Source organism: Diplotaxodon limnothrissa, linkage group LG18, assembly GCF_057381915.1.
Source record: "Diplotaxodon limnothrissa isolate DT_005_m linkage group LG18, D_limnothrissa_male_GT1.1, whole genome shotgun sequence".
In the NCBI taxonomy this organism is placed as follows: domain Eukaryota; kingdom Metazoa; phylum Chordata; class Actinopteri; order Cichliformes; family Cichlidae; genus Diplotaxodon; species Diplotaxodon limnothrissa.
The window spans coordinates 15,183,373-15,200,722 of NC_140613.1; the positions used below are offsets into that span (position 1 = coordinate 15,183,373).

At 40.7% G+C, this 17,350-nt stretch overlaps 1 protein-coding gene across 8 annotated transcripts in view; it reads right to left on the reverse strand.

Annotated features, from left to right (window-relative positions):
- greb1l (GREB1 like retinoic acid receptor coactivator) overlaps nucleotides 1-17,350 on the reverse strand; it is a 46,459-nt gene that overhangs the window by 12,291 nt on the left and 16,818 nt on the right. For 4 of the 8 annotated variants that reach the window (XM_085378955.1, XM_085378953.1, XM_085378954.1 and 1 more), the window contains exons 1-15: nucleotides 15,448-15,633; nucleotides 12,947-13,053; nucleotides 10,448-10,607; nucleotides 10,064-10,246; nucleotides 9,490-9,666; nucleotides 9,147-9,323; nucleotides 8,894-9,016; nucleotides 6,749-6,859; nucleotides 5,432-5,569; nucleotides 5,216-5,341; nucleotides 2,823-2,960; nucleotides 1,627-1,812; nucleotides 1,232-1,531; nucleotides 1,020-1,148; nucleotides 535-669 (exon numbers count right to left, since the gene is read on the reverse strand). In XM_085378955.1, the coding sequence (XP_085235081.1) occupies nucleotides 535-669; nucleotides 1,020-1,148; nucleotides 1,232-1,531; nucleotides 1,627-1,812; nucleotides 2,823-2,960; nucleotides 5,216-5,341; nucleotides 5,432-5,569; nucleotides 6,749-6,859; nucleotides 8,894-9,016; nucleotides 9,147-9,323; nucleotides 9,490-9,666; nucleotides 10,064-10,246; nucleotides 10,448-10,604 (2,080 nt within the window). In that variant the 5' untranslated portion in view covers nucleotides 10,605-10,607; nucleotides 12,947-13,053; nucleotides 15,448-15,633. Of the gene's footprint in view, nucleotides 1-534; nucleotides 670-1,019; nucleotides 1,149-1,231; nucleotides 1,532-1,626; nucleotides 1,813-2,822; nucleotides 2,961-5,215; nucleotides 5,342-5,431; nucleotides 5,570-6,748; nucleotides 6,860-8,893; nucleotides 9,017-9,146; nucleotides 9,324-9,489; nucleotides 9,667-10,063; nucleotides 10,247-10,447; nucleotides 10,608-12,946; nucleotides 13,054-15,384; nucleotides 15,634-17,350 lie in introns of those variants that run through there. The other 4 variants (XM_085378948.1, XM_085378950.1, XM_085378951.1 and 1 more) reach the window with 2 other exon arrangements.

Below are 17,350 nucleotides of genomic sequence, written 5' to 3' on the forward strand. Positions count from 1 at the left end.
CTTGCCTAAACAAACCTCCCCAAAACAAACTATGATGAAATTTAATTTAATTAATTTCGATCTTTTTTAAATGGTGCCAAATCACAACAGCAGTCACCTCAACCTGCACATGTACCGTAGCCACCCTTTTGTCAACAAATTACAACGAGATGAAAATAATCTGGAGAGACGAGATCCAGTCAGAACGATCAAACTGTGCAGTAAGATTAGTCACACACACGGTAACGAAAAGGAAAATAAGTGTAGATCTACATGGTTGATTTTATACACCTGTGATAATGGGACTTAAAAAAGAAAAAAGACTGAATTCAAAGTTTAAGAGGTGTGGCTCGCTGTGGGATGAGGTACAGGGCCAAACAACACTCCGTAGCTCAAACTAACCTTAACTGATTTTGTTCTGGACACTGGCCTGACTTAACATTGACACTGAATGAAGATCCACATGCTGATTTAGACAGATGTTGCTGCCTAGTCTTTGATTTGCCTGCTAAAAACTGAAAAAGACTTTGACAGCGAGCATGAGAGCGGTCTAACCTGAGTCTGATGGTGGTGACATGCTGGCAGCTTCCTGGGAGTGGATGTTGTCGGTGACATCGCCCTGAAAGGGCTGGATGACCTGTCCTTTCCGCCTGCGCTGGTATCGCACCAGCTGTTTGTCGAGGTTGTCCCCTGGAAACAAGCAGTCACCAAAGTTACACAGAGCGAGGGACGGGAGCAGGCTGTGCACTCAGTATCAAACATATCAGAGTGAATGTGTCACCACCACCACCGTCGTGCTTTTTATTATTAGCAGCGAAGGTTTTAGTTGATGTTTATCTCAATTCTAAACAACATTAATTCAAATATAGGAATTCCTTTATTTATTTTACACCGTTGCGTTTTCTGATCATGCTCACTTTTAATGTGGTTCAGTAACTGTCGTTTTGCTGCTAGTAGAGACAAAAATGATTAGTAAAAGACAAATTAGTATTTTTCTCAAGATTATTTTAATGAACACAACTTATGGATACTCATCTTACCCAGAGAGGTGGTTCTGAAATGAGATGTCAAGATGCTGACTTTCCCCGTGATGAGCTCGTAGCTGATTTCCTTCAGAAATTCATTGGTTGTGAGCATCCCTTCTGCTAAGGCCCGCGCTTGATACTTTCCTGAATCCAACAGGTAAATTTACATTAGAGTTCAGTCTAGATACTGCATCCCACACAAGTTTCACCACAAAGATGACACTCACCCAACACAATCACACAGAACTCGCTGCCGCTCATCTTAGAGCCGCATATAATGACCACATAGGTTGGCAGGCACTGCTGTTGAGGAGGACCCTCAGCCAGAGAGCGCAGCGACTCAGAGATGCCTTCGCCCAAAGAGTTGTTTGTGACCACCACTTGGACGCTGCCGCCAGAGACGCTCGCTTCCAGCCGAGCCAGCCAGGGTAGTTGGAGGGGGGAGATGGCAGGTCCCCCGGGACAGCACAGCATGGCCTTCAAGACTATCTGCTCCAGCTCCTCCCTCAGAGGAATCTGCTCTGAACCTCCAGAGGAAAATTCAAATATGAAAATCTAAAAACACTGGCATGAATCATTTCAGCAACACACACATCTAGCAGTGATTGTGTAGGCTGCTTACCTAAACGTGCAAAATACTGTAGAGTGAGCAGAATCATCGTCTCCACGCTGAGTAACCGGCTGCTGTTGAGCCCCAGAGCCTCCAGGGTTTTATCTGACAGTTGGCTGCTTTTATAGCAGCTGACCAGCAGGGGGCTCACCACTATGTCCCCAACATTTCCATAGAAGTAAGGTAAAGTGCCATGGCCTAAAAACAAAAACTTGGCATTAGATGAACCAGAAAAAAACCCTAACAAACAAACAAAAAAAGCCCACTTAAGATGTGTAAAACATTTAACATTTGAGCTATAAAACTTTGTAAGAAGCTAATTATTATTTTTGACTGAGTCGTTTTTTTGATGTAACATTGCCGTCTTGGTCAGGTCTCCCTTGAAAAATAGTTGTTAATCTTAAGGGGAATTTGTCATTAAATAAAGATTCAATAAATACATAAATAAAACTAAGCAGACCTTATTCCCACTAGCCACTTTATTAGGTACACGTGTTCCACTGTTTAAGGCAAAAAAAAAAAAAAAAAAAAAAAAAAAATCTAACAGGCCATCACATGGCACCCGCTTAAGTTCAGACTGATCCGAAGGGGGAAGAAAAGGGATTTAAGTGACTGAATCTGGCATGGTTTTTTGGTGCTGGGCGTGCTGGTCTGAGCATTTCAGAAACCTACAGAAATTAAGTGTAAATTTTCCACACAACCATCTCTAGGGTTTACAAACAATGGTCCAAATAAGAAAAAAACAAAACAAAACAAAAAAAAAACACATCCAGTGAGTGTATGAATTTGAGTAAAAAAAGAAGACAGTCCGCTTCGAGCTAATAAAAACTCAGAAAACCACTCGTTACGACCAAGGAATGCAGACGAGCATCTCTGAACACTCAACACGGTGCACCCTGAAGGAGAAAAATATCTGAGGAATGTTTCCAGCACCTTGTTGAATCTATGCCAATAAGAATAAAAGCAGCTCTGAAGACAAAAGACGTCTAACCTGGTACTAGCAAAGTGTACCTATTTACTTGACGAAAGTGTATTCAATCGGATTAAGATTTAAAAAGATCCACAAAAATGCATCACACAGATTTTTTTACTGCCTTTTACAGTTTAAGCAAACAAAAAATACAATAATTTGCATTAAAATGGGTTTTATATGCGCTGAAAGGTGATGTTTAATATGAAGAAACATATCAGTGAATTAAAACTGGTACCAATGAGGATGACAGGTCGGACTCCTGCAGAGTTGAGTAGGTTGTCGGGCACGATGACCGTCTCTCCAATGGTGACAGGCTGGGGCTGAATGACGCCTATTACAGGTGGTTGAGGAGAGGCTACTCCTAATACCGGCCCTTAAGGATGATAAAGCAATTACGTGTCAGTACAAACTTTAGCCATAGTTACAGTTTAGGAGATGTTTCAACATGTTTGACATGCAGACAATGCTTCTGAGATACCAATAACAACAAGGATGCAGAAACACGCTGACTGGCTGTGAGTCAAGAAAACATTTTTTAAAAAGTCCCAGTTCCTGTTAACCAAGTCAGAAGGTAAGAAAAACATATTTTTGCTCATTGTCTTTTTCAGTGTTGTTGTATACTTTAACGCTTCAGAGTATGTGTCTCCAGTGCATCTAATGTCAGAACTATTAAGTCCCCTCAGCTCCTCAGGAGTCAGGAGTTGTTCCATAGTGCAGGACAAAAACCTCTGGGGAGGCAGCTTTTAGCTTTCATGGCCTGAACCGCCGGAACAGTCTGGTGACATACCTGAAAGCAGCTAGATGTACTGAAGTCTTTAAATATAAACCTAAAGCCTAACTTTTTGACTGCCGATGCTCTATAGAGATTCGTTTAATTTACTTAATTGTATCTATAACCACAGACTTTTACTCTCAGATTAGTAAGTCAATAGTAAGGATTGCGTGATTATAAACAGTTACTTTATCGAATATTTATTTATCACTTGCTTTACAGCTGGATAGCTTTATCCTGGTGATCTCACCAGGACACAACACGGATTTAATGATGCTCCTGTTATGGAGAAAAAAATGTGCACATCCTAATTCCTGCAGTGGCTGATTTAGTGGAACAAAAGAACAATTTTTGTTGGTTATTTTATTAGCAACCATGTACACCCTGTTCATTCTGGCCCTTCTGCCCAGATTGCCTTTTTATTATTTCTGTCAGCTCGCCTAAATACACGATGTGGCAGAAATCTCTAATCGTGCAATTCTTTTAAATTCACTTGCCCTACATTGTCTTTTTCAGTGTTGTTGTATACTTTAACGCTTCAGAGTATGTGTCTCCAGTGCATCTAATGTCAGAACTATTAAGTCCCCTCAGCTCCTCAGGAGTCAGGAGTTGTTCCATAGTGCAGGACAAAAACCTCTGGGGAGGCAGCTTTTAGCTTTCATGGCCTGAACCGCCAGAACAGTCTGGTGACATACCTGAAAGCAGCTAGATGTACTGAAGTCTTTAAATATAAACCTAAAGCCTAACTTTTTGACTGCCGATGCTCTATAGAGATTCGTTTAATTTACTTAATTGTATCTATAACCACAGACTTTTACTCTCAGATTAGTAAGTCAATAGTAAGGATTGCGTGATTATAAACAGTTACTTTATCGAATATTTATTTATCACTTGCTTTACTGACTTCTTGTCAGCATTTTTTTTCTAATTTATTAGTACTAGTTTATGATGCTTTGCAATTACTCATCTTTCTAACTGCTTTTATTTCACTTATGTACACTTAGGGGACACTTTTTAAACTTTGTCTTAAATTGGTCTTCTCTTTTTACCAGTTGCTGTCTTATTATCTGCCTGCTAATTATCTGTAACTAGCCTGTATACAAATAAGACTGATTGTTTTAAAAGGGAAAACTTCAAATTAATTGACTAATATTAGTAAAATAAGCTCCTTATGCGCTGTATACTTTCTTTAAAGAGATGTTTATAGTTACATGTAAACTGGAGAGATGTGAGACATTTAGTGAAGACATAACATTATGTTCATATTTACAGACACATACAGCTGGATAGCTTTATCCTGGTGATCTCACCAGGACACAACACGGATTTAATGATGCTCCTGTTATGGAGAAAAAAATGTGCACATCCTAATTCCTGCAGTGGCTGATTTAGTGGAACAAAAGAACAATTTTTGTTGGTTATTTTATTAGCAACCATGTACACCCTGTTCATTCTGGCCCTTCTGCCCAGATTGCCTTTTTATTATTTCTGTCAGCTCGCCTAAATACACGATGTGGCAGAAATCTCTAATCGTGCAATTCTTTTAAATTCACTTGCCCTACAAACTGTCCAGCTCTATCACCATGGCAATGCTGGGTGAATCATCCTTAACAACCAGAGAGCGTCAGGGACATTAGTGCATACTCATCCTCAAACAGAGGCATGGGGAATGAGGGTGTGCAGACACTTCTCTGCACACACTCCTTTGCACACACATGCTCACCAATCCAGCGTTAATGGATAAAAAAAAAAAAAGGAACACTTGGTATAACAGGATAAATTTAAAACCCAGAAGAAAATAAACTGCTCAGCCTCCCCCTCCCCCCATCCCCCTGAAGGTGGCTTAACAAACAAACCTGGAGAACAAACTATTGGCCGAATAGCTGGCACAGGGACAGCTGTTGGCGGGACTGGCACCAACGAGCTGGGATGCCAGCTCCGGTGGCGCTTCTTTGGAGGGCCAGAGTTCATAGCAGACAATACTAAACATTAAAGACAGACAAGTAAGAAAAAATGTCAATACAGAAAATAATTACAAATAACACACTGTACGTATTCAGAAAGGATCCTACCGGGACTATCTCCTAAATCAGCAGTGCGATACCCCTGACCTTGAGGCCCTAAGGACATCTGGGAGGGGCTGAGTAATGGAGGGCGCCCATCAACAGCCAGGCTATTTGTTGGCACATTCACCCGAAGAGCTGTGGGTACTGAAACACAGATTACGCATTAATACAGTTTGTGAAACTGCAACATTGCCGAGATAATAAGCTCACAATAACAACGCTGACACGTTGTTTCTTTTTGGTGTAATGTTTAAACTCAAAGCACTGATTGACTCATTCTAGCCATCTAGTTATAAACTAAAGCCTCGTCTGTGAATGAATCACTACTGAGATTTCTTTACTCTTTAAGTCGTCTGCATGCAGTCACACACCAAATCTACCTTACATGCTTGCAAATCTCACCTGCTCAACTCTATCCATGCTTTTAACTCCTGCAACATTTATGCTACAATCTGTAGATTATCTTTGTGTGTTTTGAAATCATCCCCAATCTGTTTTGACCTGTACCTGACCACTTCCATGCTTTGTGGACTCTGATCTCTGCTCTCCCGTCTTGTTTTGTCTAACTGCCAACTTGCCTGCAAACTTCAGCGTTGTGCTTTTATCAATAATCCACCTTAAAACTGCTCCTGCCTTTCCAGTTTCTGTCACTATGCTGGTCTGCCTCCCTGCTCTCCTTACACAATGGTGCCATGTTGCGATATTTCAGCCTGCAGCACAGTGGCTAACTGCCAGCATGCTACAAAAAGTTGAATGGATAACGAAAAAGCGAACAAGTGATATGCAAATATAAAAATATTTCCCCCAACTATAACTGTCTGCAGAGTAACCAATGAATGAAAATAAGTCAGTACTAACGGCAGGCTATTGATTTCCTATACGTACACTCTTGTAGCAATTGGCCATGTTTCCATCTCATATTCACAGTGTATGCAACACACAAAAACATCAATTGCTATGCGTACCCTTAGCTTGTCAATATAGCAACCTTGTAAAGGAGCTAATAGATAGCAAGGCCTTAAAAAAATCATTATAGCATTTCTTCCTCCAGCATTGACTGGTAAGTAAGCACATGCATGTATCTGTGTGTTTCTAAGCAGTCTGTAGCATAAATCAATCTTATATTCATGAAGTTTTTTTTTTGTTTTTTTACACAAAGCTTGAGGTAAAGTTTTGCCAGGAGCTAAATTTTAAATTCCAGCACTGAAGCATGGATACATCAGGTATGTGGGACTACAGTTTTTATGTTATCATGTTTATTTCCTACCACATACAGAACAAACTGACATGCACAGCTATAAATGTACCAATCAAACTCTTCACCTATTGGTAGAGTCTTGTTTCCAGGTGTGGAGGCCAGTGGTTTGAGGAAACTACATTCCTGGTTCCCAAAAAAGACAGAGGATGCTTGCGTTGTTCTGGTAGGTGGAGAATCTGTAGATAAAAAGAAAAGCATTACAATATCAAAACACAGCTACTATGCACCCAATGATGCATGGTTCCCTTGTCCACCGACTTCATACGAATGTTTCTGATAACTCTGGATTGTGGCTTTAACACACACCTTTCCTGTGATTGGTCATTTTGTTGCCTTTGGCCTTCAAACAAATGTCAAACTATCAGATCTGTGTCAGTATGAACTGTCAATTGTACAATTATTAACAGACCAGAATTGTCCTTCTCACCAATCGCTCTAGAATACAGTGACCTGAGTTGGAGACAGTGAAGTGAATTATTATGAATTCTACCCTCTGGGCTTTCAAAGCATGAGTGTCAAAAACCTCTGAAGGAGAAGGATGTACCTGAAGGTCGCAGTCACGAGACATCAGGCGAGAGTAATGCCGATACATAGCCCTGCAGCACAGCTGTCTATATTAACGTGCAAGAGCTATGCTTACAAGCAGCATCCAGGTTAAGAACAAATCAATACTATAAGCCCAGGAGGTTTTCCAATCATAGAAGGAACAAGCTCTCGCTGTGAAAGGTCAAAGAAGAACAACATCTCCTTGAAGAGTCAACATGGTTATTCTATAAATAACCAGAGCTTTATTTAATTGTGTTGCTTTTAAATTCCTGCATTTATTTTCACCTGCATTACCAAAAAAGTAGCCAAGTTGATAAGAGGATGCTTTTCAAAAGCATAAAATAAACCAAGCCTTCTCCTTGACTGTCTCCGATTTGAATACTATTTTAGGGCAGAAAATTCGAACACTTCCAAAGATTTCAGTGAAATTTTAGCTTCAGATATTAAAAATATTATGATTATGAAAAATAATCCGAATCAAACAAAATTTATCAGAATCTGTAGACTGGAACAGATACACTAACAAAAGTAAGCATTGGCTAGTTAGCCATCGTGGTAAACTGAAAAATCTGGTTAAAATGTACTAAAAACTAACAAACTTTTACTATTTGTAATTTACTTCTAATAAAATGTCACTATGCAGCCAGAATACACATCAAAGCACTGCCGCAACCAAATGCAGTGGCACACGACCAACAAAGCCTCATAAATAGCTTAATGCAGCGAGATGGTGTTTCAAGCTCAACTCTTATATTTCAGAGCTTAGCAACCAAAACCTATAGCAACAGCACAAGCTGTCAGCATATAATCAACTGAAACAATATCACTTTGGTGGAATAGATAAATGTATACTGTCATTATTACGCTACACTTGATGACTTGAAGTCCAGACTTATTTACACAGTTTATAAACTTCCCTGAAAGTGCGACAGATTATCTTACTGTGAATTAACATCTATCCATCCATTAAATTTGAAACTCTAATAGATCTGTTTGAGTGTAAGTTTGACAGGACCAAAAAAACACAACAAACCATGCCCAGCTATGGGAGATGAAACTCTCTGGGTGGCCTTAGCATCCTGCTGGGCTAATTAATCTTTCAGTTTAGCCACATCGTTCAAGTTTCTCTCAGTTTCTGTCTCTTTTGCTGTCTTTGTGCCAAAATAATGATTATACATAAATAAGCAAAACAATAATAATTGAGTAAGAAGCAAGGCTTGCTGACTTGGAGTTTGGGGTGAGATTTAAGCTGCTAAATGAGAAACATCATAAAACATCTTTGTATTGTATTTTTTTGTAAAAGGGGGTAATAAAACAACTGCCTGTGTGTATTTATTTTTTTAAACATACATAAAATCTACAAGAGTTCCTCACTGGCTTTAATTTTACAGCCATTTTTACATGTTATACGATCATAGTGTAGTGCTTTAAACACTTGCCTAAGATGCCTGGATCATTCACAGGAGGAGACAAAAGGGGATGAAAAAAAAGGAAAAACAACCTTATTAAACAGGAGTAGGTGAAATTTGTTAACTTCTTTTGTAAACTTTACACACTCACAATTAATGCAACTTACTTGAGTTATCGTTAAATTTCAGCTGCTGACTTGCAGGTTTAACTCTGCTGTGTAAAAACGTAGGCAACACTGCAGAGTATAATCTCACCTGAAAGGGAAAAAGGAGAGGAGCTGTGTCCGCTGGCACCTCCATTTTCTTTACTGCTAAGAGAAGACGACGAGCCGGGTTTGGAGGTTGATGCGCTGCTGAGAAACTGGCGCGTTTTACCGTCTAAGAAACAGAGGAAGGAGAAACAAACAAACAAAACTCATCAAACCCTCACAAAATGCAGTGTAAGATAAAAGTTTGATATACTTTACATACATCTTTAGAAAGTCTGGAGTCTGTAGTGTATATTTACCTTTCCAGCAGATGAGGGGTCCTTTGCACAAAGCACCCTGAGAATTCTTCACCAGGTAGTATTTTAAGTGCTTCTGCTTTTTGGGCTGTGTGGAAAGTTTCAGGTTGATGTGATTGGAAAACTCGGTGAAGTATCTGAATCCCTTTTCACCACAGCCCACACAGTTTCCTGAAAAACCTGCAAGACATAAAAATGCAACAATTACATTGCTTTCCAAACATTTGCAGGCTAATGCATGACCTGTGCCAGCTAGCAACAGAGCGTGCTCAGTTCAGCAGGAACTTGGCTCATTACGTCAATTCTGGCTCGTTTACTTGATCCGAACGCTCGGGAACACACTGACCTAAAAGTGCATTTTTCCCATTCTCGTCAGGCAAAAAACGCCGGTCCACGGCGCACACCAAGATGTGCTCAGGAACAGTGGGGGACTTGGCACCGACCAGCTCGAAGCCTGCTGGGACTTCGATGGGCTCTGTTGCTATGGAGACTAGGCGGAGGTCTTTCCCGGCCTGACAGAAGCCTGAGAGATGAGGAGGAGGAATTTTTTTTTAAGTAAACAGTAGATTAAGAGATGTAATAATAAACAAATAAAGTTTCTACAAAAATTTAATACATCTGGCATGCTTGTTAAAAATTCTGGAACAGCAACACAACACAACACTCCTGAGATCATACTAATGAATTCACAACGTTTGCATTCACATGCCAGATTAACACCTATGAGTAATTTCGAATCACCAATAAACCTAACCTCACTAACTGTTTGTCTTTGGATTGTGGGACTAAGCCAGAGTACCCGGACAGAACCCACACAGACACGGGGAGAACATGCAAACTCCACACAGAAATGCCCCAGGGGGGTGGGATTTGATAAGCAAAAGAGAATGGATGGATGGATGGATGCATAGAGGTCATACCATCCAGGGTGCAGCAGCCATCCGGTGCAGGAGCTTGCAGGTAGGGAAGTGGAGGGCTGCTGGTGTCCGAGTCGTCTTCGTCTTCCAGCTCCTCCAGATCGTTGGAAGAGTTGCCATTCACAAGCTCGTGCCCTGGGTGCTCCCTGCCATGGAGTGCTACGCCAGCTTTCGACTTCATATCAACTACAAAAATGTAAGATTATTTTTACTAAAAATTTAACTGCATTTTAAGAAATACTTCAACAGAAAAGTGGAATGTTTAGTGAACCCTCTGACAAAATTTAAATATATGCTACATAAGGCTAAGTCTCTAAAGCACTAGCTGTCCAATGAACTCAATATAGTTCAAACTGATTTTTTTCCAGCTTGCTGTGAGCTTCTTACCTTCCATGTTACCAGGATACGTCTCAGGCTCTAAGTACAGCTGTGTGAAGATGGGTTGTGGATCCCCGCTGCTCGAGCGCAGGGACGCCTCAATTGAGTTGTGGAGAGCCTCCTCAAATCGGGCAGACTTCAGCTGCCCTGCGTATGAATTCCCCATTATCTGTGGGAGCAGAGAGAGGGGGAGAGAAAAGAGGAGCATGAGGAAATGAATACAGTCATGGTTTTTCTCATCTCAAGTTATTGATTATTTCCTGTGTGCTAATAGCAAGCTCAACAGAGAGCCAAAATCTAAAAAGCAACAGATCTCTGAAGAAAATGTACTCATGTTTCAAATAAACACTACTGTGCTCTGATGGTGTGAGTCAAATTTTGTTTTTATTGAAAACTGCTAATCAACTACCACCTGGCGCAACCAGCTTAAATATTTCAGAACCAATATGGGTTTATGCATCAAGCTGCACAAGCCTAAAATGCAGGATGAATCTCCAAGCTCAGATCTCATCACAGACATGAAGCATGACCCACGTTTTATATTTTAGAACTTTATAAAAGTTAAATCCAACAGATCCAGGCTCCATCCAACCACAAGCCCGAACTGGATGCTAAAATCTACATGATCTCATGTGAACAACGTTCATTTTTCTACAAAAATGTGCAAACTTTGCTCAGTTTGGCTTCTCAGAATTTGAACTGTTGGTCAGAAAAAACCTACATTTGAAGTCAATCATTAAAAAAAAACCTGACACATATGAAATGTTAAAATAATCTTTAGTTGCAGTGATCTTTCCTGTTAATGATAAAAATGTTTAGTCTACTAGACAGTGTCAGTAGTAGCACAAAGCACAAACCACACACACACACACACACACACACACACACACACGCACTTTACTTTGTCGATGTCAGTCAAAACATAATGGCCAAGGCCAATCCTTTTTTCCTATCCCTTTTTGGCCTCGCTCTTTTGCTCTTTGCCGTTACTCTGCCTGCACTCCCACCCACCCCCTTCCTAGTGTCCACTCAGTGACATCTGCTGAGGTCGGCCGCGTGGGCCCGTGGTTGGCCGACTCTTTGCTAGCAGGTGGCAGATGGACAGAGGGCTGAGCATGTGGTCTCAGAGAAGCCAGCAAGAGAAGAAAACAGAGGGCAGGAGAAACAGAAAGCACTCCAAGTGTGGAAAAAAGAAAGCTTCACTTACTGAACAGCACTTCAGTGTCCATTTATTAAAGACGCCTAATCAAACTCAAAGCTTTCAGCTTGTCAAAACATCTCAGCAGAGACAAAGTTTTAATTGCTGCATTCTTGAAACACGGGTTTGGCCTGAAATGCCTCATGTTTGTCCTTGGACTACATTTGACCAGTTTAGCCTTCAGCTGTTTGGAGGAAAAACTCCTCATTAAGGTCTGAGATCCCACACAGCTGTGACATGACAACAGTATGTGCTTTAGATGTGTGTGTGTGTGTAAGTAACAAAATAAACAAAAAGTACTAATTATGACTGACTGAATATATCAGTCGGTGAATAAATATCTACAGTTTTCACACAAAACAAAGAAACTCCTAACGTTGTTTATAATATTGTAAATAAGAGGTAAGGTGGTAAATAAGAGGTAAGGTGGAAATTAAGCTGATCACAGTTTGCCTTGAAGGTGCAATTTTGCCCGTGCCTGGACAGGTTTCAGACTCAATGTTTACTTAACTGGGGAGGAATTTGACCAACCCAGACAAAAGACAAGATTAACAGTGCCTGACTGTGCTGTGGAAGAGATAAGCAGCTTAAGAGAACGAAGCTACAGTACTTCTTGCTTAACTGATGGAGGAAGGTGGCTGCACAGAGAAACAATGACTAATGGCTAAATGAAAAAAGAAAGAAAGAAAGAAAGAAGCTGGGTGCCTGAGGACATTTGTAGCCATTGCCTGTTCGTTTTGAATGTCAAAACAGGCTCCGGAGACTTCTCTGCTTGGCTGAGTGTGAAGCCCCACTGGACAGATTTGTCATTAACCCAGCCTGGGCGAGGTGAATCCCAAAAATGACCTTTTACCACCTGTGCAACTTAAAACAAAGCGTGACTGTGGTAGGGGTCACTTAACGGGTGTTGTGACTCAGGTGGTTGCTAAGGTCAGCTGCAGTGGTGGAGGGTATTTCAGGTCAGCAGCTGAAGTGTGCCTGATGGCTGGTTAAACATAATGAGCAGAAGAAGCAGTTTAATGTTCAAAGACTAATGGCCAATGCTGGGAAGTCACATCAATGAATGGTGACTTTAAAACTGCCTTTCAGGCTGTCAGATGGTCAGTCAAGGCCGTTCCACAGCTCCTGGGTGGCATCAACAGATTGCATGAATGTGACCCTGGGTCAGAAAAGGCTAATCTAATCCTCACTCAGAGGGTTGGAGAAGACCACTACGGACAAAATGAGCTGCAGAGAGTGAAATCTGAAATTCTCAGAGAGGAAACATTAGCATCACATAAAACCCCCCCAAAAAAAACAGGCTGACTTACGCAGTCAGACTGTTCCCAGGTGTGACAGGACTCTGCTACATGCTGGATCGCTATCACTCGGCAGAAATTTCCATCAAAGGCATGTCACTCCCTCGTTGCTTGAAGACCTGAGGGAAAGCAGCAGGAAGATTAGCTCAGAGTGTTTAACTATGCTAAGGGTTTCTCCAGATAGTTGAAATTATACTTTCTGTGCTTGAATGTTAAATCAGGATGTTCATAAAAAGAACGTGCTAGTTACAGACAAAACCCCCCACAAAACATCTATAATGTTTAAACAAACAAACTAAAAATAAACAATTATATCCAGTGTATTTACTTTATACTAAATAATAAAACATAATTGATGAGTCTACTTTTTGGCCATTTGAGGGGGAAAAAAAACTACAGCTGTTTGGAAATCCCCCCCAAAATGATTTAAGCTGCAACTAATACCCACAGTCCAAAGGGCATGCTCATTCACAAAATGAATGAGGGCACTTTTAACCACTCAGACATTAAGTGCAGCTCAGCCTGTGGCATGTGTACATGTATAGCTGTGTAGAAAGCCCACTATTACGTTTACCCGGCCCCGAGGCCATTTTCATAAAGTACAACTGGGTGTTGCTGCAGCACTCAACACACAGTCAATACCCTCTGAATGGCTTTAAGTTACTTTGACCCTTTGACAAAGTATTGTTTAGCCAATCAGGCTTTGATATAACAGAAGCAAAGTTCCTTTCAAAACATTGACAGCCAAAATCTACTCAGTCATCACCTCTGACTGTACAAATATTCTGTTCAAAAAAGAAAAAAAAGTAGTAGCTTGTCTGGGGTCCAAGTCCTTCAAATAGAAAGTGCACACAAGCTGGTTCAACTTGTATTTACCCATTTAGTGAATGATTAGCCAGCGTGATGGAGTGCATCAGAGACTTAAAAACATCAGCGTGTCACAAAGCAGAAGCGTATCCGCCTGCAACACCGATACAACAGAACTGCCTACCAAAAAAGAAAAGAAAATTGAAATACAACTCTGGTTTATGTTTTGCCCTCCCACAAGTGTTCCCGCAGCTGTTGATGTAAAACTCAAACCTAAGCTCTTGCAACCGGCTAATTACCCAGGGAGCAGAGTCTTTAAATATTTTGATGCTTATCTGGTTGTGACGGGTAGACATCACAACAGGAGGCAGAGATGACTCTGGAGATGAAGCTGAAGAAGCCATAAATTTAGACACAAAAACAAGACAAGCCCGAGGTGCTGCATAATAAAGTTCTGTTTTTCCAGTGATGTAACGTGAGAAAATATTCAGACTTAAGTGCTGTTTTAGTTTGTTTCTTAAGCAAATTTCTTGAAAGTGGGACAGGATTAAGCTAATGGTTAAAGACAATGCTTCTTAAATGCATGCAAGCACAGCCCAACTATAAAATATACATCCATTATTAATACAATGGCAGTATGTTCTGTTTAGATAGGTTGATACAAAAATGCATATATATAAAAAAATAATAATTTAGGTTAAAAAAAAAAATACACAATTGTTTAAGAAATTTTACTTTGATCTGTCAACATGTGCAGTCTTGAAAAAATGTTGGGGAAAAAAAAATTGCAGCCAAAACTTTTTTTAATCTTGAAAATGAAATCTTGTTTACTACATTCAGTTTAAAAAAAGGGAAATTCAACATTAACTAAGAGGTGTGAATTTTCTTCAATTGGTGAGTACACTACAAAGCTAAAATGAGATTCTCCTCTTGACAACTTCGCACAAAAATAAGTAAAGCTTGCTTAGAATTAATGTTCCCATCTCATATTTTTGTTGTAGCTGATGCGCTATTTGTGAAATCTCTTCTTACACAATATGCGATCCGTTAAAGATCAAAACCATATCAGAGCTTTACCCTGAAAAGAAGTCAGATCAAAAGTTCATTAAATTGAACCAATCTTACTTTTGACCCGGAATTTTCTTTCTCTGCAGGCTCCTTTTGTTTCTTGCTCAGCTGCATAATTACATTACAATGTTTAAACAGAGGGAAAGAGGCAGGATTAAACTTGCTTACCCTCCACCCATTTTAATAACATTGTGATTTAGCATATGCTTTGCAGCAAAGTCAAACAAATGCAAGGTAATGTGTTTTGTCTAACATTGCATTTATAAAAAGGAAAAGATGTTGATATCAAGCAATTAAACTTGACACTTGGCCTTTATTTGACGTTTGCTAATCAAACAAACGCAGCTAGCTGAAAATGAGTTAATTCAGGGTTTGAATGAAATTAGCCAGTTTTAAGGGGAATTTCATAAATATATATTTACACCTCGCTGTTGCACAAATTCGGGAAAAATTTCAACACACACTTAACATTAAAAAGGCCACTTTCTCTGACATGAGAGAAAAAGTGATGGGGGCTGGAGAGGGGGGCGGTGAGAATAAAACAAACTGAATGAGGTGCTAAAAAAAACCCGTACCAATAATGCTGAATCAGGGCCACATGTGACACACAGCACAGTTTTAAGAAGCTTCTGCTGTACCTTCCATGACTCCTCGAGCAGCTTAAAATTCCAATCAAGTGTAGTAAATCCCAAACGTGAAGCCACCTGTTTAAATATCATCCATGTTAAATAGTAAATCCTTTTATTTTTTGATATCCAGGCAGCATATGGAGTTTCAGTCCTTTCTGGTAGCCACCTTTGTCATTATCCTCTACAGAGAACTGGAAATCCCACTCTTTCCCTTGTTGCAGCAGAAACCCTCCCTCCTCTTTCTCTCTCTCTCTCCCATGCAAACAAACACACACACACAGCGACCTCCCCCTAGGCCTTCCTCCGTCCCACGCCATTTGCCAAAGAGGGAGGGTATCCATTGGGGGCTCATTCATTACAGCCCTGCTGACCCCCCGTGGTGACAGATGCTCTTGGAGGCCTGCAGAGCTCTCTATGTGTGTGTGTGTGTGTGTTGGGGGGAGACGACAAAGGAGAGGGCCTACATTTCCCCGCTGCCACGTGTGACCCCCAGCACGTTAAGACATCCTGCATGGGCACTGTGTCATGTGGAAGTTTTCATTTTCAAAAAGAATGAAGCAAAGAGAGGGGAGGGGGGCACAAGTCTTTAAATCAAACTTTCTATCCTATGCTCAACTCAATCTCTCACGGCCACACCCAGCTTTTTATTGTTTTTGTGTGTGTGTGTGTGTGTGTGTGTGTGTGTGTGTGTGTGTGTGTGTGTGTGTGTGTGTGTGTGTGTGTGTGTGTGTGTGTGTGTGTGGGAGAGACTCCAGAACCAGAAAGGATCTGTCCCCGACAAGAATGTCAGGTCAGCTTTGGCATTTTGTCTCCATAGCCCTTACCCAGGATTGACCCCACATTAGGCTTTTACTCCTGCTATAAATACCAGGAGGCTCATCTGGTCAAAATAAATAAACAGAAATGCACCACAAATCAACAGGCGCTGGCAGATGTTGGGGAACTGTATGTCATTACAGCCCAGTGATCACAGTTGGCATGACATTGTCAAGAGAGGAAGGACTTAAGGCCAACATGGCCTCAGTCTACACCGTATTTTCTTGAGTCAGGTTGAAAACACTCCTCAAACTTTCTCTTTCTGGGGTAGCGGAAATTCTGCAACACCTTTAATTACCTGACTTTTAATGGGAAAGACAATTGGCTATCTGTCTATCTGTAGTAGCAGGAAACTGTTCAGCGTTTCTAATGGGTGGAAAATGCAAGAATATTTTGCTCTGGCCTTCAACATGTAGAGTCAGTATGATTTGTGCAGCATCCAAAGGCTTCTGTGTTTGTTTTCTTGCTGAAATGTTTGCAAGAATTTGTCAGGTAAACAGCAAGTGAACTCACATGTACTTGCCAGCAGGGAAGAAACAGTCGACAGTGACCCTAGGATTCTAGGTCTCTTGCTTTCATACAGACATTTGATCATTTTGGCTTAAAAATGCTATTTTTAAGATGAGACGACTTCCAACAAGTCATAAAATACTAACATGGTTTTATCATAAATGACTCCATTATCTGATATCTTCCTTTACTGGCCCGGGTTCCTGCTTCACTGAGCCATGTGACTGACGTTCCAGTTCATTACCACAGACACGGTCAACAGTTGTTTTAATCAAGTTGTGTGGAGCTCTTCTCACCTCCTCTCCATTGCAGCGCATTCAGTGTGACGGCTGCTGTAAACCACCACACGAACCAATCAGGGCATTCATTAGTGCTTCATGCACTCATTTCACTCAGTCAGACATTTGTCTAAATGCTGGGTTTGAGTTTGACTGTGAAATTTTCCAAGCAACTGCTGATTTAGACCAGACTTAGTAAATCAGAGTGACTCACAGGCGTTTTATTAAATTATAATTGGCATTTTTGGGTGGTAAACACAGACTACCTGCAGTAGTCCATCCATTGCAATGAAAGTGAAATTTTGACA